Raw genomic sequence first — 27,297 nt, forward strand, 5'->3', positions numbered from 1 at the left:
TCCCCCAGTCAAATAGAGCACCGGACAACCACAAATGAATTCTGTGGATTCAACAATATATTCAGATCAAGGAGGTATACATATTTACAACTTTGTTCAACAAAAGACATGGAGCTCTGTTTGTTCCAGAAACATTTACTCAGTATGTCAAGTTACTCATGGAGCCCAGTCTGGCAGCTCGCAGTTGAAAATGCTAATCCCAGCAGATGAACGAGGTCTGCGGTGTGCTGGAGGAGAGGCCCCGCACCAGTTTGTTTACAGCGTGATAATCAGGAGCAGGCATCTTGATTGCGTGCTGGCAGAACATCAGCGGCCGTGCCGTGACTTCCGGGCTGCATGGCAATTACACTGGCATCTTATCTGTATGAATAGCAGGCCCCAATGACAGATGGACATGTGGAGTATGTGTACAAAAAAAAAAGGCCACAAGCAGAAAGTATACCTGAACGTCTTCCCTTGGTGAGCTCAGTCTGGGTAATGGCATGTGGCTGGAGTGGGACTGGGTTAGGCTTTGCTTTAAGTGATGCCACTTGACAAATTTAAGTCCAATGTTTACTTTCAATTTAGCCCTGTTTTGGTCTCCATCCATTAGGCTACTGCAGGGATTATCTGACTCTTAAACTGTTAAATGCTTCACTGTGTTCACCAGCTAGCTGCTTACTTTGCCTACCTGTCATTTGGTGCTGGACATGTGGTGTACATGTAGTTTTTGGAGCTTTTTTTTGCTTGAAACATGTTAGCTGTGGCCGAAAGCATCCGAGGGGAGCAGTCTCACTTACACTCAGCAGCCAAATGCTCTGGTTTCTGTAATTATAGTTTTCTGTCGGTGTATGAGATGGTTTTAAGCCCGTGTTGTGTTGTGTCACTCACAGTCCACAGTGTAGTTCAGTTCAGTCCTGCTGGTTAGCAGTGTTGGCTCAAACTGGCTGCCTCACTCTTTTCCTTCTTGCCTGATTGGGAAGAACCAATGACGATATTATTTTTGTGGAGAAGATCTTGAACATGTAAGTGATACTGCCTCAGTATTTGTGTGATATTGTTATAATAATTGTGTGAGATGTCGCCATTCACTTCTGGACTATAGCGGGATCACTCAAGGCTGAAAAGCAGCACTGCTGTTAAGATGTATGTACCATTTTGGCAACGTTTCAGATTACAGCCCGCAACGTACAGCATAACTCTTCCCAATTCAAATTGCCATTGTTTCGTACCAGTACAGTATACGTAATAGGTACAAGGCAAAAAGATGTGAAGTCAGGGAATAAGGGGGTAACTTCATACTGCAACAAATACGCAAGTAAAAGCATAAAATTCCAGGTAACATTACTCTTCCACTCCAACAGCACACAATGCTGAACCTGTGTATTGTAACTACCATTATATGATCAGAGCAAAGTTTTTCCCACAAGAGATATGAACACATACTGTGTATAAAAGGAGGTTTTATTGCTCAGGAAACTTTGTTGAGTGATTCACCTCTGAATGACTCCCAGCAAACCTTGTTAAATGCCCCCCCCCCACAGAGAATTAACAGTAATTTATACAACCCCAGCAGGCCAAGAGTCTGATTAATTAAATACCGAGGAGATCTCGTCTGTATTCTGAACAGATGCTTTCTGAGTCATGTGCTTAGAACCAAGAAATTAATCAACGCCATCTGATGAGGGAGAGTTGCAGGATATTCTTGGCCATGCATCATCTACATTGAAACTCCACATTTGATCAACAATATGATTTAATCTTATTTCCATTATTAAGGGCTCCTGAAAACGGATTTATTCATGTTCGTAAAGGACACAAAGAGTAGCCAGATGTGTACACACACACACGCTTCTTGTGTTCTATAATCCCTACAAGTGCGCATACGAGAGATGCTCCAAATGTTTTATATCAATTCTCTAGAATAAAGCGCGAGATAGCTCCACCTCAGCTATTAGAGCACAGCTTTGACCTCCCAGATAAATGATATGTTGCTACGCCTGTGCTTAAAGTGGGATTGTCTTTCATCTCGTGCTGGGACTCTGCCAGGAAAGCTTATCACTGTGGGGTTTAATGCTCCGAGCTATAAGCACAAACATGTTTATTTATTTTTACAATTCAAAAGAACCTCCCCCCCTCCCTTCTGTATCTCCCACTTATTCCTTCCCCCTCTCTCTGTCATTGGCGTTATAGGAATTCCCATGGAATTCTTTCATAGTATAAATGATTGTGTGGGATGTGATGCTTTTTCTTGGAGAGGCAGGGGTTAAATGATCCCTCCTCTGTTGCTTCACCCTGTTTTTCCTTTGAACTGTGCCGACACAGGAACATCTGGATGCCAGGTAGTGAGCAATTAATGAAGAATCAATAGACCGCATACATATCTTTGAGTAGTTGAGATTATGCAACATCAGTAGAACATAAGTAGAAAGAAGCCTGTTAGTATTATTAGCAAATTGTAATGTAACTGTAATGCAGAAAAATGTGTGTTGTACTAACACATATTATATAGGCCAATTTTTGGATTATTGATACCGATGCATTCAGTTGTAAGTAGAATTTAGTGAGCTGACGTGGAGCTAACTTTGACTATCTTATATACTGTTGAGGAGATTGATCTTCAACAGTGGATTATGTTTTATAAACTGATCACAAGTTACATGCCAGTAAATGTAGGGGAGTAAATGTGTTGTTGTGAAAGACTCCTTATTATTGTTAGTGTTAGTATTATCTCTCTCTATTTGTTCTTAAGCTTAATGAACGGTGCTATATAAATCTCTCCTTGCCTCTAGTCTCCCCACCATCATCCAACTCTTCTCTCCCCTATACTCTCTTTTCCTCCATGCGAGCCTGCGCTCCAAAAGGGTTACTGTGGCCCCAGAGCCCCAAATGTGTAAGGGGATATCTCCTCCGTCAGCCTACAGAAGGGAGCTCAGAGAGCAACTGGCTGCTGCCCCAGCACACTGTAGGCAAAGCAGTGAGGGAGGAAAAGAAGGGGGGGCTTAGATGTGAAAATATCATCAGAGAACTGGAGAGCAGCTTGATTTCAGCTCCCGCAGTCCTTATGTAAATACTGTACACATTCTCAAAGAGCGCGCACACACACACACACACACACGGATGCACACACAAACACTTCTGGCATCTGTCTGGAGGTGAGATCAGCTAGATCAACCACGGAGCCTGGCTCTCCCCCCACTGGCTGCCCTCATTCTGCACTGTGCAGAGGTGAAACATCATCAGCTTGTTGGTTTTGGAAGCTTTCTGATTACCTCTGAATACTTTCTTCAAGCACACCATTATGGAGAAAGATATTACTCCCTTTCAGCGAATATTAGGGGTATTACTGCTCGGTCAAATTACAATGCAAATATTGTCTTTCTCTATCTGGAGTTTTCAATACGATGAAAGCAAATTGGTCCAGTGTGTGAATATGCTGTTAATCCATGCATGCTACTCCACTTATCCAAAGTACGACAAACCTGATGAGATGCAGAGCAGTAACGGCTTTTTGTTTTGTTCACTGGCAAAAATTGCTGTTTTGGTGAACAGCTCTATCTGGGTGGCACAAATCTCCTCTCAAACGCAACCATTTTAAGTAGTATTAACACCCTGGTTGTAATCAAAGTTGAGTACTTCACAAATAAGCACAATTCTCCCCCATCAAAGGGTAGAAATAGTTCACATTTCTTACAGCAAATATTAAAGTGCGTGTGTGTGTTTGTGTGTATGTCTGAAGTTAAGGATTATTTTGCAACCATGTCACCCTGTGGTATGACCTAAAATATTGTTTATTTTAATGAATCTTCTAATTTGATGCTGCTTTCCAATTCTACATGTTGCATTCCTTAAATATTACATCATCTGATCATATTCTTACAGTATGAACTGATTCATTTGTAAATGTTAAAAGGCCTAGTGTGTTACAGTAATGGAGAGTCATCTTTAAGAAAATCTAAATGCATATTCAAATGTAAAACAGACATAAATGACATTTAACTCTTTTTCTACACTGTCGGATAATTGCTCTTTTATGGAATCAATGCATTGCTTTTAAGAAAATCACTTTACTTCACAACTTTAGGAGGACGTCAAGATTACACGTGTTCAGATAATGACACAGCAAACACATCAGAGAGTCTACAAGAGACTGACCAACCCAGACCGTCGTGTCTATTTCACAGGTTTTTCCTTTATGAATGCAAACAGCTTCTCTGCTTTTCAGCTCGAACACTTAAGAGAATATTCTAGGGCACAGCAAAACTGGGATAAAGAAGAAAATCACGTGAAAAGTGAAAGAAATACGATGACATTCAAATTCTATTCTATTATCGCTTAATGATAGACATCTTAGAAATATACTCCCTCGAGTGTTTGTGTGATTTCCCCTTTTGTTTCTTCTTAACAAAACGAAACAGATTTCTCTTATTTGCCCTTGTGTTTTCCATTGAGGTAAAGGCACTGACGTGGTGTCTTCTCATTGTGTCCATAATTACTGTGTGGACAACACAATTGCTAGTTAATCATAAACACCCTCTGTACACTGTAGCTTGTGTCTGTCTCTGCTACCTGCGTGTGTCACTGCATGCAAACAGCCTCACAGAGCTACTGCACTTTGGACCCCTATCTTGTGTGAGGATACAGCACGGAAATTCACGGTGAAGCAAGTGCAACAAGCAAGCACATGGTTTTGAATGAAGCTCCAAAATTGTTGGATGGCGCAACATGTACCAGTTGGCAACTACGATGATCGACAGCGACGTTCGATCCTGTCGACTTTTCTCGGCCCAAACTTTGGTCTGCAGCTATTTAAGCGCACTAACTAAGATGTAGCCTGAGACTCAACTCCATCACAATGGGGTGTGTTTGCCTGACCTCCACTCCTCCTGTCTATCGGGGTCCAGGGCCCCGTTTGGTTTGCCAGGCCCAGCTGACAATGTTTGCTCTGCTTTACAGCCTCTCTGTTTGCTTTCCCCTTCACTGGAGCATCCACCTCTTGGTTTCAGCAGCACTCAAGTCCTGCCACATTTGGGGTCACCAGCCCGGAGCTCAGCCCACCCAGAATGCAGTGCGTCAGCCAACAGAGACAACGCAACTGTTCGGGTGGTTTAGCGCAGGGATGTCACTATATCTTTTTGCAAAAAAAAAAACACACACAAACACAGTGATCATCTACCATTTGATGTGACTCAGAGAGCTCCTCTCATATGGGCAGCTTTTGTCTGTTTGGCAGCTCACCTCTGCTTGACAAGCTTTGACTTGAGGGTATCGTAAAATGAAACAGGATGTCAGGAGAATAAAGGAGTGACTGTATTTTTCCTTTCGCTGGAACCCGTGAATCACCCATTTGTTGTGGTGATAATTAGCTCATTGATTTATTTCAGAGGGTATTGCAACAAAAATAAATACATAAATAAAAAAGGTGTCAGGGAGATTAGATGCATTTGAAAAACAACTGAAAAACATAAAAGTGAGCTCAAATAGAAAATTGTATTTTATCTTAATTTTTTGTTCTTAAAACTGGTTATTTGCCTATTAAAGTTACAGATTATTAGAATTAGGCAGAAAACTGTAGTTTTGTCACAGTAACGGTCTCAATTTCACACATCTGTGATGAAAATAAGTCACAATAATGCTTGATGTGCAACAAAGATATGTCAGAATAATTCATTCAAAATGTTCCTTTCTAAGATGACATAGTGAAACAAATGTATGACATGAATTGCTTGCATTTATCATATTTATCTTGATATCAAAAGGGTTGTTAAACTTGAGAAAATCTACTATATCTTCAACAACAATGTTATTTTAAATTGTATTATAGCTTATAGTTTGTTATTTATCCCTACATGACAAGAGCAGCAGCCACAAGCTATGATTTACAAATCCTCACAACACCTTTGTTATAATTGTTGGGGGTATTATTAGTTCAGCCTGCTTGCTGGCCTGCAGTAGGATCACATGAGGCCTTTAGGGGGATGGGCAGAGTTTTCAGAGGGTGGTATGGCTTTAAGAGTTTACTACCATCACCGCACTCACTCACTTACTCACACAACAGAAAGTTTGGGGGCCAGGCGAGCAGTGGGATACCGACGGATAGGAAGTGACGGGACTGCATGAAATGCAGAGTGAGGAAAAAGAGAGCGAGAGAGAGAGAGAGAGAGAGAGAGAGAGAGACGGGAATATCAACACAAAGCAGAATTAGAAGCAACGTGCGATCGTCGGACTGTCGGCTGTGCTGCAGGGGGTGGGAGCTGAAATGCGCATGATCTTAACAACGCCGGAGCGAGAGACTTTGAGTGGAAGTGAACTAACGTTAGGCTCCCAGAAGTGAGAAGCAGAGATTTGAGTCCAGGTTTTCGTCTGATTTCCATGAGCGTGCTTGTTCTTCTGGAAAGTGCTGGGCACAGGGGGGGCCATATGGAATTGCGATATATAAACTAGAACCCCACTTTGAATATGAAGGAAAAGACTTTACGAAAAATTCCAAGATCTTAGTTAAGGGGATATGAACGCAGATCTTTGGATTTCGCCTCGATTTTTTTCCCCTCTGTCGGGTTTAGTTTTTGCGTCTTTTGGGGATGTTTGCGAGTTGCGTCTCTGCGGCTTCAGTTCGGATACTGACCCGCCTCTGCGCCCTGGTGCTGGTTGTCGCGCTGGGACTCGGTTCAGAGCTGCGGGTTCGAGTCCGGCTCGTTGACGGACTGGTGACCGAGGAGGTTTTGGAGGCGGACAGTGAGAGGGACTCGATATCACTCGAATTCAAGCAGGGAGATGGGACACTCATCACGTTTCTGGCGGACTTTAAACAGGTGAGAGGGGGCTCCTGTTTACCATTCAAACTAAACGTTGTTGTCCCTTCAGGGGATGTCAATTCTTCTAGGGTAATAGCGAATTTAAACTGTATAGTCATGGTTATGCTAATGTTAAAAGCCATTCTTTCATCCTTGAAATTAGGCACAATCAAAGACAATCATATTCCTTGTTTTTTGGGACCTTTGAGACCTTCTGGGATCCCCCCAGGGACTGTAACTGGTACCAAGCCTTCACTTTTTTTAATCATTAATTTAATCTTACCTCAGTTGTACCTTATTGGGGCTTCAAAGTCTAAAGGGGGTGTGTGTTTCACATGACCCAAAAGCCTGCTCTCTAACAAACCCAAGTCATGTCACTAGGGGTGAGGTCTATAGTCCAAAAACAAAGTGATAGGCAGGAGTAGGCGACATAAAAAGGTCACTTGATGCCTTTTGTCATTTCTTTTTTGATTATCTCATGAGATCGGCCCCAAATCCATATCCTGCTGAAATCAGGTATAACCACAATGGTGGTCAAGCTAAAGGGTTGCCTCCAACGCAGGGTCCACAATCTGAAGCTTAAATGAAAACATCCCAAAACCCTAATGTGGCAGACATTGGACCAAGCACATAAACTAAAGTGGAACTTAGCATTAGTTTCATTCATCTTTTTCCATCTTGAGCTTGAGAGAGGTCCAGACAGCTGCTGCTCCTTTAGATGTGGATGTCCACACACCCCAATGGTCTTTAAACCCCTGCTGCTGACGGGTCCAGCCCAGAGCTGATCATCAGCGGCCATATTTAGCATTCTTCTAAAAGTAGACGGAGCAGATCAAGTGTCCCTCCCTGACCAGCACTACATTTGTGTGTGTTTTTTTTGTTTTTTGGAAAGATGAAACTGTTTGACTTCTGACAATGACTACACAGGGACACATAAATATACGGCCTGGAAGGAAAACTACAACTGTTCATGAAGTGGGATCGGGGGGGGGGGGAGCAGCTCACAGAGGCGCACAGTGCAAAGGCATGTGTGTGTGTGATGGTTGCTGTCACACAGAGGCTGACAGGCTGGCGAGATGTGAAGGGGGAGATTTACCAGGATTAAGTGGGCATGTCTGACCTTTTTGATCTGCATGTCTGGTTCACTAACCAAAACAGCTAATTTAGAGTTGAAAGAGAAGAGTCCATCACCCCCAATCATTGGTGACACACCATCACAAAGAAACATACACCGATCTGTGGGCATGGAGCCTTTGCTCGCTTGTGAAGCTGCCCTGTGTCGCTGCGTCCCTTCGCACATCCATGCAAGCGCACAAACGTATGCACATATGGTTTAGTTTATTTGAATAAAGACAACATAACCTCTCGGATCACTTCCCCCCCCTCTGTCGCTCTGTGTCTCTGTCTCCCCCTGCCCCCGTCTTGTCTCTTGCTCACTTCTTCCTGCTCTCTCCTCAATTTCTCCTGCATGTGGTTTTCATTCAGCTCTTGTGCAGTATCTCCAAGATTTGTGGAAAGTTGGAAGAGCTGTCCCTTCCAGCTGCCATGAATATACAGTTCAGATGAACACACGTGGGACGAAGAGTGTTTTAACAGGGATGTTAAACACTGGAGATTTCTGATGAACTATACAGCCAATGGTGGATAGAGATAGGTACAGTGCAGGTTAAAGTGTTATTCCAGTTACTCATTATTGAGTGAGCAAGCTTTTCCCTTTTAAACTTCGATTTTCTTACCACCCAATTGTACATGATTGATTCATCCAGGATGCAGGTGCATGTTATGATCTTTGCTATCACTAGATAGGATCATTAAAAAATGCTCTATAAATAATCATCAGCTGTCTTGCTCTGTGAAAATGTGGCAAAAGATGTGATTGTAAATGCTGTAGTCAGACATTAACGGAGGAAGCTTAGTCAACCTTATCCAAGCAATGAATCACTGTGAGAATCAGCCGTGCTGTGATTTCAGGAGGTCCACGTTTGCTCTGGAGGCATGTAGACATGTGGAAAAGATGACGTGGTTTAGCTAGCGCGTGACACCTCTGTGTCATGTTGAGTGTGTCTCTTTATGTAGATTGCTGTAATGATTTACGGTGTCTGTTGCTTCATTAATCTTTTTTTTTCTTTGCCCTGGAACTGAGCTCCCATGCTGTACCCAACAATTGCCACCAACTCTGTTGAGTGTAAATAATGAATGTATATATTATCATGTTTGTGAAAGGAAGGCGTCATGGTAGGGAGTTGGTCATCCACTGTGTAATCTGTACATTGTGAGGCGTTGTTTAACTTTCTCCTGCCTTTTAGGGATTTGTTTATAATCTAAGTATTTCAATGCTATCTGGTATCGCAGTCAAGTATTTACAGCTGAATCCACTCTAAATAACGTAGGATCGCTGCAATGTGTTTGCAGTTCAGTAATATCCTGATGACACGCTCAGTGTCGACAGACAAAAATCTGATTTCTGTTGTAGCCTAAGATAGACGGTTCCTCTTCAGTCATTTGCAGATTCAGTAAATATATTTTCCTTCAACCATCACTGCAACAATTTATGATCTCACACCAGACCTTGAGCTGAACATAAACCATGTCTTGGAAATGTATCACATATTTTGGTTCTTTCCAGATGTAGAAACTTTGTCAGAGAGGCTAATCAGTTTGTACTCTGTGTGTCTTGCTTTCATGTCCGACTAGTGGGTTTGATCAATGCAGGAATGTGAGTGACTCCACAGGCCTCTCGGCTGAGTTAACACTTGAAGAAGGTTTAATTTCGGGGATGCAGCGGTGCAAAGCCTTGTGCATCTGTAGTTACATGCACCGTGGCTCTATAGTAAAACATCTGCGACGACAGTTTCAACATTTCGTTTTTTTTCTGTTTTTGATTTATATAGAGATTAAAGAAACATTTGGTCACACTGATTGCAGAATAATGTGAAAAGGCTGTTTCTCCACCCACACTAGTGTTTTCCGATCTCGCTTTAACTGTCTGCTGTCCTCACAGAAAGACCAAAATAGTGACAATGTGTTTAAACAATGTCTTTTGGGGATGCATAAGCTAGTAGCTTTATAACTGAAGACTAACATTTTTAAAAAGCATCACTATCCATATTATAACAGCACATTTTAAAAGGAATCCACTTTGGAGAGTACTTGTCTGTGCTGGAAAGATTTAAATGTATCCACATCAGTGTACACATGGCATGAGAGTGAGACATTGCTATGCTGATGGGTCATGGGAGCAACAGATGTTAGAGGCCACTTGACACTATCTCACACTATCATGTTAAATGGGTCTGGATTTTGTAAACAATGGCGCCGTGGTGAGAATGAGCTTGCTAGGTGTTTTATTGATTCTCATTTCATTTCAGCTTTATAAACAGGATTGTGTTTCAGCCATGGGGCTTATTTACCCTCGGGTCAATTCACTCTAGTGTATGTTGTGATTGTCTTCAAAGCACCGAGGCTTTATGGATACGCCCAGCTTGCTGTAAGAATGAATCGGGGATTCTTCACACACCCTCCTGCTCTCAAACGCAGGATTAAAAGAGTTGGGGGTGGGGAGGCAGGTTGGTTGGCCTTTCTTTATGCCCTCCCTTTGGGATGTACAGTAGAGTATCTATGATTCATTTTGGCAGGAGTCCGTTCTCTCACAGCCTTCACGTACTGCATCCCATGGTGATATTGTTCAAATGGCTTTGGGCTGTGGCCTTTATTAGCTATTAGGCAAACTCTCCTGTGTGGGAGGCTTTGCTGGCAGTTCATTTTGCTTTGTGGGAAATACCAGTTTTTTTGCCAAATGAAGCAACTGACGGTTGTTTTTCCCTGATGGCAAGTAAAGCACATCGGTTGCAAGTCGGTGCAGTGCAGTCACCACATTTTATGCCTTTTTTGTTGTTTTTGGCTGCCACACCTTGCCTCTCACTCTACCCTGAAACACCATCCCACTTTGTCACTTGCACAAACTTGTGAAGTCTGTTTTTACAGGTAAATGTCACTTGTTCCGGAAAATGTTGTTTCAGACACCGTTGAGGACGCGTCATAGGGGCACACATCCTCTCTGCTGATGTGAAAGGCCACAGTGAGTCAACGGGTAGTCACCAACGCTCGGTGAAATAATCCGAATGAGAAACCATCTCACAATAGATGCTCAGATATTCAAGCTTTTGTTTACGTTGCACAGTACTTTAGAAGAACTCTACTCCTACTCATTTCCCCTTTTCCGTGCTATGGTTCCTTTCAGCGTGGGAGAGAGAAACTCCACAAACAAGTTACTGACTAGCTGTGTGAATCAGCTCTTACTTGTGTAGAAAAGTGGCTCTACTTTCTTGACATGTTCTTTGGAACTTGAGTACATGAAGATCCTGTCCGGTTACCCTGCGGGGAGAAACAAATGCACAGATTACATTTTATACCTGAAAATATTTCAGATGTGGATTGTTTTCTTATTCAGTTTGTTCTGTTGCGATGTGTGCATGCAGTGGACCCTTTCAAAGATGAACCCATACACTTAATCTTTCTCCTGGCCACCCTTTGTTCCCTGCAGGAAATATGCTTCTTCTATGGCCTTGTTGTGGCCCTTCAAGGCCCCACATAGGCCCCCTTTGGCCTCTCGTGGCCCCTCAGCCCCTGTTGATGTCTTTATCCTTTATCTTCCTCCTGCCAGCAGGCCAGATGTTCGTCCGTAATGCTGCTGATAAAGAAAAGGCTTCCAATTTATCACAGTCCTGCAGGGAGAGAGGATATATTGACAGCTATCATCCAACTTATTTTAAAAAGAATATATGTCCAGAGGCCAGGGACAGTGGACTGCAGGCTGCTGTTGCAACAGCCTTTGATGGACAAAAAGACAGTAGTTGTGGCTTGCACTGTTCATAGTTGTGATCATTTCAAGCTACCTCAGAGGTTTTAAGATTGCAGTTGGCAACAAAACAGCCAACAAAGGGTTGGGTTTATGCCACCAAAGCTTCTGTTCTGTCCTGAAATGTCCTTTTGTCAAACTCATGGCCGTGTCCTTTTGGCTAGCTCAACCTGGTAAATTTCAAACTAGATGTTTGACTTCGCTGTGCAACCCTTGTGACAGTTCAGTCAGTTCTGGTGCTTAAGTTATATTGGTCCACACCTGGGACGGTATTGCATCATCCTTTCTCTTGTCAAATAAACTGCTCTGGTGTTACTATAGAAAGAGCCGGGGAAGTCTAGAAAAGAACGGGATGCTTGGTTTTAAAGAAACCTTTGCAAGTCACATTTTCCAACTAGATCTGTAAAAATGTCAACAAAACTGACATTTCCTCGGTTGCCAGGTCACACCCACTAAATAGAAGCTTGTTTTGATAACAATTTAAATGTAAGAACTGGATTTTGTTGGGGGGTTTTGGGTTGTTTAAGGATATATTGAAGGAGACAATTATGAAAATGAGATATAGTTGACATTATCCCATCATTTTTAAATGCCTTCTCATTAAATAGCTTTTTGTTTGTCCCCTGCAACCGGATATGAAAGCTATGGGACAACAGTTCATGGCTGAGTGGGGCTGTAGCCATCTCTATTGTTTATGCCTGATCTATCTGCCTCATTTCCTTCCCTGTTAGCACCCACTGTTTGTGCCCCTCTCATTTCCTGAATGCAAAGTCTCCATAAACAGTTTGGGTGTCCGGATAATTGTATCCAGATTCTGTGTGAAGGAATAGTTCCCTCATTGTGGCCTGCACATACTTTGCACAGGTTTGAAGTAGTGCTGGGTGGTATGACCTTAAATGTGTATCACGGTATTTTTTAAGATTCTGGCGGTTTCACGGTATATCACGGTATTTTTATATAGGTTTATAGTGGCTTACTCTACTGTCGGGAGTACATAGAATATAAAAACAGTTTAATGTCATCATGTATAAAGGCTTTGATTACTAGAGGGTTTGCTCATTTGTTCGTATAAAGTTGGGATAGCAGTTTGGCTGAAGTACTTTCGCCCCGGTAAAACATACCTTGAATCCAGTGTTTTAATCATTGCTCTGAGCCCGTCTTTCTCGACTGTCTGTAGCGGGACCATGTCCTTGCATAGCTGGATCATTATTGCGTTTGTAATGTCGCTCCACCGCTTGCTTTTATTGTAATATGCAGTGCCTCGAACAAATGCCTCTTCAAGCGATGTCTGACCCTTTGGTTTCACTGTTTCACTCGCCCTAACGTTACTGGTTGATGGCCGTAATCACACTCTTGGTATTCCAACTCATGTTTAACAGACTGTTGTGCTACCGGGCTAGCTAGCGAGCTGTACCCAGCATGCCATTCGGCGGTGTAATTTTATAAATGTACAATTATTAGTGTTGCAAATTGTTTATGTGTCACAAACTGTTGTGTCGTGGTGTTTTGCCCTGTTAAAGAGCGTTAGTTGTGGGTTATTAATTGTTGTGTTATAAAGTTATAACCATGATTAGGGGTCCCTCTCAATACACTTAAGACAAATAGCTCCGACCGCAGGGCCCTTAGCGGCGAACAATATATTCTGCTGCCTGTTGAAGAGTGAGAGCAGTTGTTTCGGTTATGCACCGGTATGACGGTGTGTGAAAAATTGATATCGTATGGGAAATTAAAACCGGTATACCGCCCAGCACTAGTTTGAAGACTTTTAAAGTCTTCATAGTGTTTGTATCTGTATTTCTGAGTACATGTGTTAACAGTTCAAGTAAGTTACCATCCAATAGCCCAGGGGAACACCTTTCTTTCTGTGGCTTCTAGTGTTTTTATTGTCCATTCAGTGCCACTGTTTACTAATTGGTTCGCTCTTTGGACAACCAGGTGTGACCAGCTCAAATGTGACTCCACATTCCTGCCTTTGGAGCCCATGTAATTAGCTTCAACTGAAGCATTTCTTAGCGCAGCAGCTTTTCTCCCGCTCCTTTTGTCTGTGTGAGTCTGTCTCACCCTCTCTCCCTCTGTCTCCCAACATGATCTCTAATCCCTGCCTACACCTGTGTTTTTGGACTGGGCTGCACCAAGGCAAATATCCTCCCCATCACCAAACATAGTAAATCCGTTTGTTGTTTTTAAAGGGGAGTCTGGGCCATTTGGGCAGGTTAGCGGTCCTAAAAGTAAACACAAAATCTCACCACTTATGTCTCTACACATAATATAATGCCGAAAATGTTAGCTTTTATATTTGCATTGTCTTACTGTGCAAGCTTGGTAGCTGGTGACTAGGAGAAGGCCTTAAAAGAGAAAAAAATCTATTTGTTAGTTGTTGTTTTTTATGTTTCAGAAACTGTTTTGCTTGCTTGAAAAAAAGGCCGACTCAAATACCCACACAAACCCACAGTGATCCCAAATGACTCATCAGAGCGTGGCTGACCAACAGTCCTCCGCAGCCAGCCAGCAGCCTTATCAACAGACAGGGTCTTAGAGGGGATTGAAATACAGGAAGGACCTCCTGCACGGGGGATAGCTACTGGCACGCTGTTTGTTTTTGTGCGAGTGCGTCTGTGTGTGTTGGAATATCTATTCATGCATGCAAATGTGAGCTGGCACAGTTGGTATTGCTCCCAAAGTGAGATGTACATGTCTTGCAGTGGTTCTTTCCCTAGGACGTTTTAAAAAAAATAAAATAATAACTGCTCTTAATAGAAAATAGCCTAATAATTCTTTCAGTTTAGGGCTTCACATAGTTCTTATTTTTCACAGCCAGTAAACCAGGTGTGTCCTCTGTGAATGTGTAGCTGGGTTACAGCTACGTTGATGGAGAATGGTCACTGTAAATGGCAGCCTTTGACTGTGTGAATAGGCTTTTGTGCACCTCTTAAATAACCTGACCCACCAAAGGTAACCACCAATGAAACAGCCCCCCCCCCCCCACCTCCCGGCTGTTTAACAGGTCTCAGTGTTACCCACTAGTCAGCTTGCATGAATACAGACTTGTGTTTGGCAGTTGGCCAGTGGTCGTTTGTCTGCAAATGTAAGTCCCGGGTGTCAAGGAGCAATGCTCAGGAATCTGTACTTGTGTGGATTATTTATAGCCGTGCTGACATTTACACTGCTCTGGTCGGGGGAACACTCAAGGCCTCGCTGTCCTTTGATTATGGTATTACCCGCCTTTTTTCAAAGGTCACTCCTTTAATTCTTAATGTCCGTACCTGGTGATTTTCTGAAAATGTTGGTGTGCAAGCCTTTCATTTCACGTAGGTCTGTGGAAATGCACTTTGACGGGGTGACTCCTTTTCCTGATATAGGCTTCACTTCCTTAAGGAGTACCTGTGAATTCAAATGGCCTTACTCATCAATTTCAAGCTCTTGCAGGCCCCACTTGACTATGCTGTCCTAAAGTTGAATTAGTGCTTTTCTATTCAAGTGTATAACTAGCATTAACTTTATTTACTGTTTGGTAACTGGGGATTTTTGAGCAGCAGTTGACACAATCTTTATCTGTTCCCATAGCACAGATAAAACGGCTTCTGCCGCAGCAGGAAATTGATATTACCTCCTGTTATCCCACTGGAGTTTGACGCCTGCCTGCATCATATCTGTCTGATCCTCTGTCAAAGTTATTCCACACCAGTATCTTCCCCCTATCAGTTTGCATAATTCCCTGACTTAAAAAAAACCCACCATCAACCCACCACCCTCGCAGATTTTGATCACTTTGTTCAATAATCACACTCTCCTGGTGTTGGAATACTGCCTGTCATCATAACAACAGGTGTCAAACCTCCTTTTATTGCACCACTTGGAATTTCACTCTTTCCCTGCGTTTTATTATCTCACACTTCTGAGTGTGTCTGCACAAACGAGTCGTTGTGTGCATGCGGCGGTGCTGGTTTCAGGCAGGCACAAGTGAGGCTGGTCTTGTCCAAACAAACAGCTGAATCCAGCAGCTTCTGTCTGGATGGAGATGTGGAGATGATGTCATTGTTATTACTCCATTTGCTTTTAGAAGGCATGCTGATTATTGTCTCAGTAGCACATAAACTACCAATTTTTTCAACACCAGTTTGTTATTGCCATTTAAAGGCAACAATTACACTTAATTTCATGCCACCTGTATGATTAAATGAATAGTGCGAGGATTAGATGAGAGAGGTAGATGGGAAGATCGAAACCACAAATTGTTGTTTTTACAATGTATTTTTTGTGAGGATTAAACAAACAAGATATTACGCCTCAATTAGTGAACTTTAGAGATGCAGGGAGGCGGATGTTGTTATCTTCGGAGAGAGTCAGGCTAGCTGGCTCCCTCTTTTTTTCCAATCTTCATGCTAAACTAAGCTAAGCTAATCTATGGCTGTAGCTTCATATTTAGCAGACAGACAGATTTCTTCTCATCTTCATTTCCCAAGATGTTAAACAATTTCATTAAAATTAAATGATCTATTGTGTGCAGATGACTTGACATAAAGTTACATCAGAAAAAGAAGCCACAGTAAGCACTGCCGCTCTCCCCTCGCCCTTTTTTTGGCCTAAATCTAAATGCCGGGCAGTAGAAGTAGACAATCATTAATCTGGACACGAGGAGGAGGAGATCTCAGCTGCTACACTTTGCTCACGAGTAAGATCCAAAGAAGCAGTTTGTGGAGCTACCCTTCTTCTCTGTAATTACCCAGAGAGCCCTGGGGCAAATCTATGTGGCTGACACAAATGCCTTCCCTTCGTTTCTCTTTCTTTCTCTCTCTTTGGCTACGTGCGCACACACACACACACACATACACACACACACACACACACACACACGTACACACACGACGTCCCAGCATAGCGCCATGTGTCTGCAATATGGGAGGTCTTGAAGTCATGGCCTCTGCGTCTCCCTACACTTGAGGGGGAAATGGCACACTTGGCCGTCTCTCTGTCGGCATTGTACTCCCTCTTCCTTACATCTACTCTGTTCACTATAACATATTCATGCCTCCTGTAGTCTCGGCATCTTTGTTCTTTTTGTAATAAATCTGAGTACTGAGTTATTATTTCACCGACATATGGTAATATCTGAGGTATTTAACGTCAACTTTCTGTGTCCTCAGGTCCATGTTTCACTACACCGATCAGCTCACAGAGATCTGATCGTATAAATGGTATAAACCCTGTGAATCAATATTTGCTCTGTAATTTGCTTTTCCAAAGGTCAAAAAGTATCGCATGATTGTCTTGTGAAATACCCACGCTTGTATTGTATGCCTGCTAGAAACTCTTTTCACAGACAAAAGTGGTTGAGGAACCAGTGATCATGCAAAGTAGCCTATAATGAACTACAGAGCGTAAACACTTCTGAGGCAGGTTGTATTGCTTTCTTGCCAGCGTGTACACTTCTGCATACAGGAAGTGGGACAGAGGAGGTTAAGGAGAATTCACTGGGGTTATCTCTGGGCTGTTTATCTGTCCCAGAGAGTCCCTCATGCTCAGGGAGTGAAAACCTTCAAACTGCTACTCCTCTGCAGCCTGTTTGCTTCAGACGGGGGTGTGAAAAGCGGAAGAGGGGTGTTCGGGACTGTGTATCTGTCTCAAAGCTGAAGCCAGCCGGAGGGTGGGGGGGGGGGGGGTGTCTGATAAATGGGAGGACAGGTCTGCTGCTCCTCTCTCCCCACTGTTGGAGCTTCCCATCATGCTTTGCATGCCCTCTCACAGAACTCTTTATGGCCTTGGGTTTGGTGCCAGATCTCTCACACACTTGCCAACAGCAACAAGTTTTCTGGTGAATTCTCCACTATCACCATTTTCCTGCCTCCACAGTTCCACATAAAACAGTGCTGTATAATGCCTCTGACTTTTACGGCATGTGAGGAAACTTCTGATAAGTTTGTCACGAAACAGGCCCAGAGCCTTAATTTGAGAATACAAGTAACCAGAGCATGACTGGAGCTACGTTGCACAGGCCTACAGACAGAAAGTATAAACAAACTGTCAGATGAGGCTCTATGAGCCTAGCGGACACAACCCCCTCTTTACTCTTAGCAGACGTTTGTTTGAACATCTTTGATCTCCACATATTGAGTTACTCTCAGTGTCTGGAAAAGTGCTACATTAAGTACCGGAATGGAAAGAGTATTTGTTGTAATCTGTATGAGCCTGTACATATAAACCGTAAGTTATTATAACCTCGCTTCATACACCACTTTAACAACGTCTTCATGGGAATGGTCTGTTTATCCGTTCAGCCAGTCATGTCTCATCCCTCATGTCTCGCAGGATGTGAAGATATTCCGAGCGCTGATCCTGGGCGAGCTGGAAAGAGGGCAGAACCAGTACCAGGCCCTGTGCTTCATCTCTCGCCTCAGCCGCAATGAGATCATCCCGAGCGAGTCCATGGCCCGGCTCAGACAGGTATGATGTCATGGCGTCAAGCAGAATATGTGTGTTATGTGTATTATTTTCAGGTCTTTTTTACAGTGTGTCGTTCAGAGCATCTGAGGGTATGAACGCTGATCGTTTGTGTTGTCTGTGCAGAAAAATCCTCAGGCCATTCGCTTGGCAGAGGAGCGGAGGGGATTGGAGCAGCTGGAGATGAGCGCTGCGGTCAATCTGAGTCAGGCCTCTCAACTCAGCTCCCACATTCACAACATGTGCAGTGAGGCCCGGGAGGCCGTCTACACCAGGGAGTCCGATGTCAGACACTGGCTGGACCAAGGTCAGGGGTCATCTTATGTCTGTTTATCATTGAAACCAGCATAAGTTCTATGGTGGCATAATGTCCCTCTGTTCTCTTATCTCTTTCTCGTCTCTCCCATCCCCTTCCCCCCCCCCAGATTGGCTATCCTCTCTACTGACACTCTTTATCGACCAGATGCTCTCTATCTTTCCTGTCTCTATCAGACAAACACCTCTTTCCACTTCATTGTACTGATCTTACTGCTATCTTTGGCTTTTTGTTGATAAGGCTCTATTACTGTTCATGCTATCTGTTTACCTTCCTCTGTGTCTCTTTACGTTCCTAATCAATCTGACAAACAAATCGAATCATTGTACTCCAATGTAAACATTGGAGTACAATCCTCACACTTGCCTAGATTGAGAACATTTCCATCAACAATTTGTTTTTCAAAGGCCTTTTTGCAGTGGTAACCAGTATTTTAACAGCGATGAAGTCCAAATTATTCAGGCTGAGGAGAATCCATATGACTGCACTATTGTCCGCTGACAGCACTGTTACAGAGGAAACAATGTTGATGGTCATGGTTCAGCAAGCACTCCGCACCATTATCAGCGGAGGGAATCACACTAGCATCTCCTTTGCATAACAAAGCTCCCCTTTTACTGCTCCACCTCCCCTCTTTTTAGGCCACTTTGTCCGTCCTCCTCAGTTCAATACAGTATTGAATGGAGCGAAATCAGAAAGAGAATGATTCACACAACTCCATGATGGCTTGCTTTTGTTTTTAATACCACAGGCTCTGATTATCATGCCCGTCTCACGTCTTTGTTATAGGAGTGGATGGCTCCATATTCGAGGTCCTGCCCCAAACAACAGAGGTGCCCAGCTTTCAGGCCTGTCATTCTACTAAAGACTTGTGGCAGCCCTGTCTCTGCACATACAGCCTGCGTCTGGAGTGGTACCCATGTATGCTGAAGTACTGCCGCAGCCGGGACTCTACAGGCAAAGGCTCGACCTACAAGTGTGGCATAAAGAGCTGCAGCAAGGGCTACCATTTTACTTACTATGTTCCACAAAAACAGCTGTGTCTATGGGACGAAGAGACCTAGCATTTAGTTCTGGATTGTTAAGAAAAGAGAAATGCTTCTTTTTTTTTTTTTTTTTTTCTTTTTTTTTTCTCCCAGCCAAACCAATGCTGTCCCACCCAAGCTATTCAAAGTAAACACATGTAACACTGGACCTCGGTTTATGTGATGTGAGTTAAATGTCTCAGGTGGGGAGATCCAGTTGTTCAAGGTGAAACAGAAACGAATTCAGGTTCCAATTGAGACCAAAACCTTTGAGGAAGGAGAGCTGCAGCACGTTGTTCGAAGAGGGCCCACTGACTTTAAGCCTTTTCTGGGGGAAATGACATATCGTTATTAACTATAATGTCACTTTTGTGCCTTTTTTTTTTTTTTTTTTTTGGGAGAAATTATTGGAGCAGATTATAGATGCCAACAACAATAACCTCCCAAACAAGCTCCGGTATGCACAAAGCTGGACGGTGCATTTCTGCTCAATTAAAGTTGAGCAGAGGAATAACAGAGTCCCACTCTGATCACAGGAGTCAAACTGGACAAACAAAATCTACCATCCTGGTGAAGGAAAATTTGGATGGTGGAGTCTTCTTCCCTATAAAGCTCTGTGAATAAACTGTTTGTAGCCAGCTTGTTAATCACGATGTAAGCTGGCAGGCAACAGAAATGCTTCTTCAATGCTGGCTTTATTTATTTTGGTTGCAAAGTGAAATTATTGAGGACTATTTTTGTATCTTTTTGCATTAAATAAGCTCTTGCAGTCAAAGCCACAGGTCCTCAGTAACAAGTATCCACACACATTTCATTTGGTTTCTAGGCTCATCCATAAGTCATGCTACTTTGTTGCCAAGTTTTCATGGTTTACAGAGAGTTTGGATAAACACATTAATTATCTTCTCATTAGGATACTTGTAGTTCTGCTTTGCCCATGAATACCCAACATGTCCATCACTCACATTCTCATTATGTTTAAAAGTGCCAAATAAACCAAAGTCAAAGAAATTACTGTCAAAAGAAGGGTGTAATGTTCCAGTGTATTGAACCAGACTCTTCTCTGTGGTGTTTTTCCATGTTGGGATTCACTAAAACTGCAGTATAGCCTTTTTAATAATATATACTGCCATCTTCTGGTGAAACAGTGCTTCTGTTTATTATGTTTTCTGTCACTTCCCAATTTTTTTTTCAGTTGTGTTTGTTCATCTCAGCAGTTAAATGTCTAATTTATACAACTCGGATCCCTAATAATATTTGATGCGTAATTCAACTTGTGGGACCAAATTTAATTTTGTCTGTCTGGTCTTAAGAGAAGTCGGTTAAAGTATGATTTGGTTTTTTCTTACTTCCATCTTCATTTCAGTCTTTACTGCCATATCAAACGATGTATGTCATGCTAACTAAAGAACCAAATGAGTGGAACATTTCTATTTGTAACCTTTACTGGTGATAAAGTGCCTTAACATTTCCACTGATATCTTTGCTATGTAACTGTAGATTAAGTTTGTGAACATATTTTTTCTATGAAAGAGTTTTGAATATGTTGGAGAAAATTAAAGGAGAAAATTAAGCAGTTCGGTAATGTACCATATGAGAGTTTTACATGCATTTCAATAAAGCCTTTCTTTGCACTGCATATAGTATCGTATGTATTTATTTAATTATTTTGGGACATTTTGTGTCTTTATTAGACAATTTACAGTAGAGAGTTGACAGGAAATAGGGGAAGGGAAGGAAAAAGGCGTTGGAAAAAGGTCCAAGGCTGGACTGCATAGGGAATGTTGGGGCTATATAATCAGCATCTTAAACCCCTTGGCCTCCAAGATGCCCACTGATGTTCAATTTTATTGATAACTTGATACTTCATTGTGTTCATGTGGAAAATAGCTGTTTACTGACCCAATCACAGGAGGTCAAGCACAAGTAGGCTACAGCTTCAGCAAAGGGTGGGAGTGGGACTGCATTGCTGGTGTACACATGCCACCAGGGTTTCAACCCATGTCATGCAAATAAGATGTTATCTGCAACCATAGCACCACGGTTCACCCCCTTATTACACATGTAGGACTGTTAGTAATATTAATCATTTATACACAATGTCGTTCTTCCATTTTGTCCCCCCTGCTGGAGAAGAACGTATTTGTAATTCCTGCAAACGACCACACGGTGTCGCCACCGCTCAAAAAAAGATGAAGCCACTTCCCATCGCTTTGGGAAGATAGCAAGAAGGATGGAAACATACTTTTTCTAATAAACATTAAATAAACCTGCCATGGTCTCTTTAACTACGGTATATTTTGGGATAATACAACCAGGGCACATTCTCGCTGATTCTACTAGTTGCTACACCTGCATGCACAGCGACTTAATATGGTGGAAGTGCAATCAGGGATGCTGAAGCAGGCTGTGCTCAGGTTAACGACAACAAAAAGCAGGCACAGTGTCTGCTAACACAACCTGTGACATCCGCCTACAGAAACCTGCACGGAAAGATATCTTCACAGGAGACGCAACGCGCAGGATGTGAACAAAGAGACAGCCACATGTTCACAGTCAAGGTAATGATATTTTTTACTGCGTGCGTTATAATCCCATAGAAAGACGTTGTTAGCCGTTTGGACGTTAGCTTGCTACCGGTTAGTTTGCTAGCATAACTGATCCGGCTAACGGGGTAACTTAGTTAGCCGTTGAGAGAGTATCCTCTGATATGGAGAGCTGCTTCCTTTCCAGTCTGACCGCATCAGCTGCTCTGGGTGTAAACAGTCAGGTGCTATATTACGTTAGCAAGGGGATACACATGGGAACGCGAATACATTGTTATAGTTGACTGTAGCCTGTTTATTTTCTTTGTGAGCATCTTACAAACCTATAAACTGCCTCCACATATTTCATTTAACAGTCCTAGTATCTCAGGAAAGGTTCATTTATCATGAATCGCATACAATCTACAATCTGCATTTTCTCATTTTGCTATGTAAAGAAACCAACTGTGGAAATACGAGATGCATCATCTCGGGTTTAACTTTAATTGTATTGTATAACACTTACTTTGTGTTGTATGCTACTACTAGTTTATTTATTTAATTTTATTTACTTATTATTTGTCCTTGCGTCTCCCGATCCTGTGACGGATTTGTATCTGTCTTTTGTTTTCTTCTTTTTGTTTGTGTGTGTGTGTGTACTGTGTGAACAAGTGTGTCACCTGTAGACAGAATAAAACCAAATCAAACCTCTATATACTCGCATTCATAAACATCAAACTCTACCCATTGCAGCTTTTTAACGTCACAGGTGAAATTATATATACTTTAGTTGATATTTGATTAATATTTTTTTTGTAATTTTTCAAGCAAATTTAAAACATTCCCTGCCTCTCCAAGTTGAGGATTTTATGCTTTCCTAATATTTAATTGTAAACAGTCTTTGGACAGCAATTTGAATGCATCTCATTGGGTTATAAGGGGTTCTTTTCACTATATTTTGACATTTTAAAATCCTCATTCGAGAAAATGATTTGTAGTTGCCACCCTATTTTGCAAGTTGTCCCACTACATTTAGTATTACTGCTTCCTCCTGACAACAGCAACAGTCAACAGCGAAATATTTTATTATTTTACGTCACTTAATTTGAGCTGAAAGAATCTTCCTCTCATGAGAACTGTCTGAGGCCTCGCACCTCGTAACCTCTCATCTAGTTTTGAAACTTGCTCGAAGTCTTTGAGACTCGAGTGAATATCTTGTTCCAGTGGGCTTGACCATCTGCATGGTCTCACCTCCTAGTGCAAACGTCACACCAGAAGAAGAGACGTCCCCCTCACCCCACCAGACCCTGGGCCGGCCGACTATAGTGCCATTATAGTTCAAGCAAAGGCTAATTGTTGGTCACTTACAAAGGATTGCACAGTCCAAGCCTCTGGACGGTAATGCAGTCTCTTTCTACTGTAAGCGATATTACAGTGCGAGATGTGCCTCTGCACATTTTTTTTCTCTTCTCTGTGTAGTGTGATTCAAAGTTTGCTTTGATGACTGAAGTTTGTGAGAGAAGCTGCAAGTTGGTTTAGTGGTTTCCCTCTTTGTTTTGTCTCCAGAAGAGAAGATGGCACTGGTTGTGGTTGGTGCTCTCCTGTGCATCTCTTGTTGGGTCTCTCTCTACTTTATCCTGTGTAACCTAAACGGCTCCAGGAGCTGCGAGTGGAACTGTCGCCTCGTCACCCTGGTACACGGCATCCTGGCCGTCTGCATCACGGCGTACATCGGCTATGTGGATGGACCCTGGCCCTTCACTTATCCAGGTAGGACGCTTAACCCTCTGCGGACTGAAATTATCAACGTTATTGCTTGAAAAATGACTTAAATGACAAATTTGTTTACATGGCTGCAGATGCATTTATTGCCATTATTGATTAATTGTTTCAGCTCTACATTGTTTAGCATGTTGTTGAAAATGTATATCACTTGAAACAGCTATTAGTGTGCACGTTTTAATTCAAACCACTAATTGGAACAATTTTTGAAAGTGGTGACCAAATCATTTTACCTTTCCTGTTTCATTCGGTATGGCTCAAAGTTCTTAATCAGAAGTTTGTTTTGATGTGCTGACGTTAATATTTATCTGCTTCGTCTTTGTGATACCATGATTGTCATATTGTGTAAAGATATACTAACGAAAAACTGTTTATTTCAGGTACTAAGAACACTCCTCTGCAGATAAGTGCCATGCTGGTGAGCCTGGGCTACTTTATTTTTGATATGGCCTGGTGTGTGTACTTCCGCACAGAGGGACCCGTTATGCTGGCCCACCACACCATGAGCATCCTGGGAATCCTGTTGACCCTGTGGCTGGGGGAGTCTGGCATTGAGTCGTGCGCGGTACTCTTTGGCAGTGAAATCACCAACCCCCTCCTGCAGGCACGCTGGTTCCTCAAACAGACGGGACGTTACAGGACGCTGCTGGGGGACGTCGTGGACGTCCTGTTTGTGCTGCTGTTTGTGGTGATGCGAGTCTTCGTGGGAGGCACAATGCTGTACTGTGAGCTGATCTCCCCAAGACCCAGATTCTTTATCAAGTGTGGGGGAGTGGCTATGTACGCTCTATCCTGGGTGTTTATGGTGGACATTGTTCGATTTGCCATTCGGAAGAGAAAGAGCTGGCAGAAGACAGACCAACAGGAGACAGTGGCAGCTAATGGTCATGAAGGGAAGAAGGACTGATGGCTCGTGCTTATCTAAAGAAAATCTGTTTGTTTTTCACTCTGGACGCTCAAGGGAAAGTACAAAGAAAGTCAAGTTTTTGTATGTTGAGCTGATAATAAAAAAAGGGTTATTTCAATGTCAGAGTTTTCTATGTCGAGAAATATCGTGTGACATCTGCCTGTAAGGTCCCACGCCGGTGCATTTTTTTTAAACAACTCATTTTTATACAGCTATTGCAGCTGAGCACACGTTTGAATATTGTGTACAATGTGCAGTTAAAAAACAACACAGATGTAGTTTGTCACTGAAAAGCCAAGCGCTTTCTACAAACACATGAACAGATGTTGCTTTCATTTGCAGTGAACTGTGGCCTAGTCATATGTGGTGGTGGTGGTGGTGGTGCTCCCAAGGAAAGCTCAATATTAGGAAAGAGACCGCTTACATGTACTGTCCTCCTTGTGAAACATTTTCACTCATTTCAAAATGTTACGTTTGGTTACCTAATGTCTTTTTTTTTTTTTCGCGCATGGTAAACTCAGGGAGATGAAGTTATATCAGAATGTTGGGATGGACTCCAGAGAAGGTGTGTGATGTGTTTGATTACTTTGTTTAATCCATGTCACATAATTCAATAATTCAAGATAATTCAATACAATCTATTGTGAGCTGTCTGTACATTCTCCTGATCTTGTGTCTGACTTCTTCGGTTACATTTATTTTGTCCAGCACCTTAAAATGTTTTTTGTTTTTTTTGAAGTGCATGCTCTACACTCTGTTTGTCTTAATCTTTGAGACAAACATACGCTACAGTCAGGACCAACCAGGTTGCCTCTGAATTGGGACAAGTTGAAAATCTGTGCAATCATGCATTCATCTTATGTTTTTAGCCCCTAAAATGTCAGATATGAATTATCTACTGTCAGTAAAATCATATTGAGATGACACTCATTCCAAACATACTAACTAATTAATATTTGGATTTACGTGTGTGAAGAGTTTTGTCTTTAATGTGTGATTTTGCCGCCATTCGCCACAATGTGATATTAATCATCAGAAAAATGTTCATACTCAATAGTGTGATATTGATATATATAATATTGTGATATTGATTTCCACTATATTGTCCAGACAGAACACACAAGTGCATTTTTGGGATGAAAGCAGGTGGATTGAGAATATTACGATTCAGGCCGCTCCATTTCTAAATTTGCTCCATCGCCAAGAAATTTACCAAACTACCAGGTTTTAACTTTGTGCTCAGACTTTATATTGTGTTCCTATTTTTATGACCATATCCTGTTCGTGATCATAATATGATTGGATATCTAGAGTAACGTATTAAATCGCCTGCCATCCCTTTGTTCTCCTATATTTATATTTGATTTGTAGCTCATACGAGGTCTCTTTATCTAGTTGCCACTGTTAAGAATCTTCTGAGCAGCACCGTTATATCCAAGAAAGCAAAAAATCTAACTGGTGTGTGCCTTAGTTATCTGAATGTACTTTCATTATGTTTTGGTTGGTTTTTGTCTTGTGCTGTACTGTAATAATGAACCATTTTCAGTTTGGGATTTCATAATTTGCCTTTGTAATCCCTGAGTGAAGTCAAATAAAGACGTGATCGATTGTTTGTATGCTTTCAAATACATTCTGAACTCCATCATTTAAATATCGACGAAAGAATCAGCTGCATTTGCGTCATTAAACACCCCAGATTGTATTGCACTGAGACTGAAGTTACATAACCTGTCCACACGATGGTGTCATATCAATTATATATGAATGATCAGTGAGGAGACAGGGGGACAGTCATTTGGCAATGCTAAAATAATACATTAATAAGTGGAAAAAAGCTTTTACAGCATTGTCAGCTGAAAATAGTGTCATATTGTACCTTTATCAAAATGTGTAATTGTTGGTGTCATGAATTCAACAGTTTAAATATGTGTGCATTAAATCCATGTTTTCATGCGTTGAAGCACACAAAGGTTAACATTGTTGTATGTTACTATATACACAGTGTATTGCATATAATGTAGTATTGTACTGCATAGTGTCAGCTGCCAGAAACACAGATCATGTAATAATCGGACAATGCACAACACAGTGAAGATAATCATATACAGTGTACGACTTTACACACAACACACAAATTATTGCACATATTTCACTCGTGTACTGCACTTTGGTAAATGGACAGATTCATTGTAGTAGTGCAGAAACTTGCCTTTTGAAAACCACTGACGACATCCTTTATTGTATCATTGGTGATCTTAAATACCTTTTCTTTTCTCAGTTTGGTAAAATAACAGAAACTTACACGTACAGTAATTAAAGAAACATATTCAATGGACTGCTAGTGGGATCAGTTAATATGGATTACATATGTATGGATGTGTGATCTTGTGTACACTGACACCGCAGTAGATTGCAGATTAATTTGAAACTACAAAAATACAAAGACATGAATGAAAGCCTCCAGCTAGACTTGAATATATTTTGCATTTTCTGTCTATTACACTCTTTCTCACACATTCATAACACAAAACACCTGAGTGTGTTTTCACTCTGTTCCTTTGTCTTTCAAGCTTGTGGACGAGTTAAGACAGTTTCATCAGAGTGTCTTCTTGTTGATGATGGACAAGGAGTGGACTGTAAGCTGTAAATAATGAACATAATGACTATTCTCCC

At 42.0% G+C, this 27,297-nt stretch overlaps 2 protein-coding genes across 3 annotated transcripts; both read left to right on the forward strand.

Moving 5' to 3' along the window:
- Nucleotides 1-6,120: 6,120 nt before the first annotated feature.
- oafa (OAF homolog a (Drosophila)) lies at nt 6,121-21,049 on the forward strand. Its single transcript, XM_031861207.1, has 4 exons — nt 6,121-6,791; nt 17,938-18,072; nt 18,196-18,376; nt 19,175-21,049. Exons 1-4 carry the CDS (start codon nt 6,561-6,563, stop codon nt 19,447-19,449), a joined length of 822 nt encoding a protein of 273 aa, XP_031717067.1. The 5' UTR covers nt 6,121-6,560; the 3' UTR covers nt 19,450-21,049.
- Nucleotides 21,050-21,625: 576 nt separating this feature from the next.
- Nucleotides 21,626-26,236, forward strand: tlcd5a (TLC domain containing 5a). 2 transcript variants are annotated; one of them, XM_031861043.1, is made up of 3 exons: nt 21,626-21,971; nt 23,502-23,705; nt 24,098-26,236. In XM_031861043.1, the coding sequence occupies exons 2-3, from the start codon at nt 23,510-23,512 to the stop codon at nt 24,622-24,624; spliced, it is 723 nt and encodes a 240-aa protein (XP_031716903.1). In that variant the 5' UTR covers nt 21,626-21,971; nt 23,502-23,509; the 3' UTR covers nt 24,625-26,236. The 2 variants fall into 2 exon arrangements, with proteins under 2 accessions (XP_031716903.1, XP_031716904.1); XM_031861044.1 differs by lacking the exon at nt 21,626-21,971 and adding an exon at nt 22,014-23,354.
- Nucleotides 26,237-27,297: the final 1,061 nt, after the last annotated feature.

Source organism: Anarrhichthys ocellatus, unplaced genomic scaffold, assembly GCF_004355925.1.
Source record: "Anarrhichthys ocellatus isolate YVR2014 unplaced genomic scaffold, GSC_Weel_1.0 scaffold24, whole genome shotgun sequence".
Classification (NCBI taxonomy): domain Eukaryota; kingdom Metazoa; phylum Chordata; class Actinopteri; order Perciformes; family Anarhichadidae; genus Anarrhichthys; species Anarrhichthys ocellatus.

Coding starts and splice junctions, on each gene's coding strand:
- oafa (XM_031861207.1), top strand. CDS start 6,561: ATGTTTGCGAGTTGCGTCTCTGCGGCTTCAGTTCGGATACTGACCCGC. Junction 6,792..17,937: donor TTCTGGCGGACTTTAAACAG/GTGAGAGGGGGC, acceptor CATGTCTCGCAG/GATGTGAAGATATTCCGAGC. Junction 18,073..18,195: donor CCATGGCCCGGCTCAGACAG/GTATGATGTCAT, acceptor TTGTCTGTGCAG/AAAAATCCTCAGGCCATTCG.
- tlcd5a (XM_031861043.1), top strand. CDS start 23,510: ATGGCACTGGTTGTGGTTGGTGCTCTCCTGTGCATCTCTTGTTGGGTC. Junction 23,706..24,097: donor CTGGCCCTTCACTTATCCAG/GTAGGACGCTTA, acceptor TGTTTATTTCAG/GTACTAAGAACACTCCTCTG.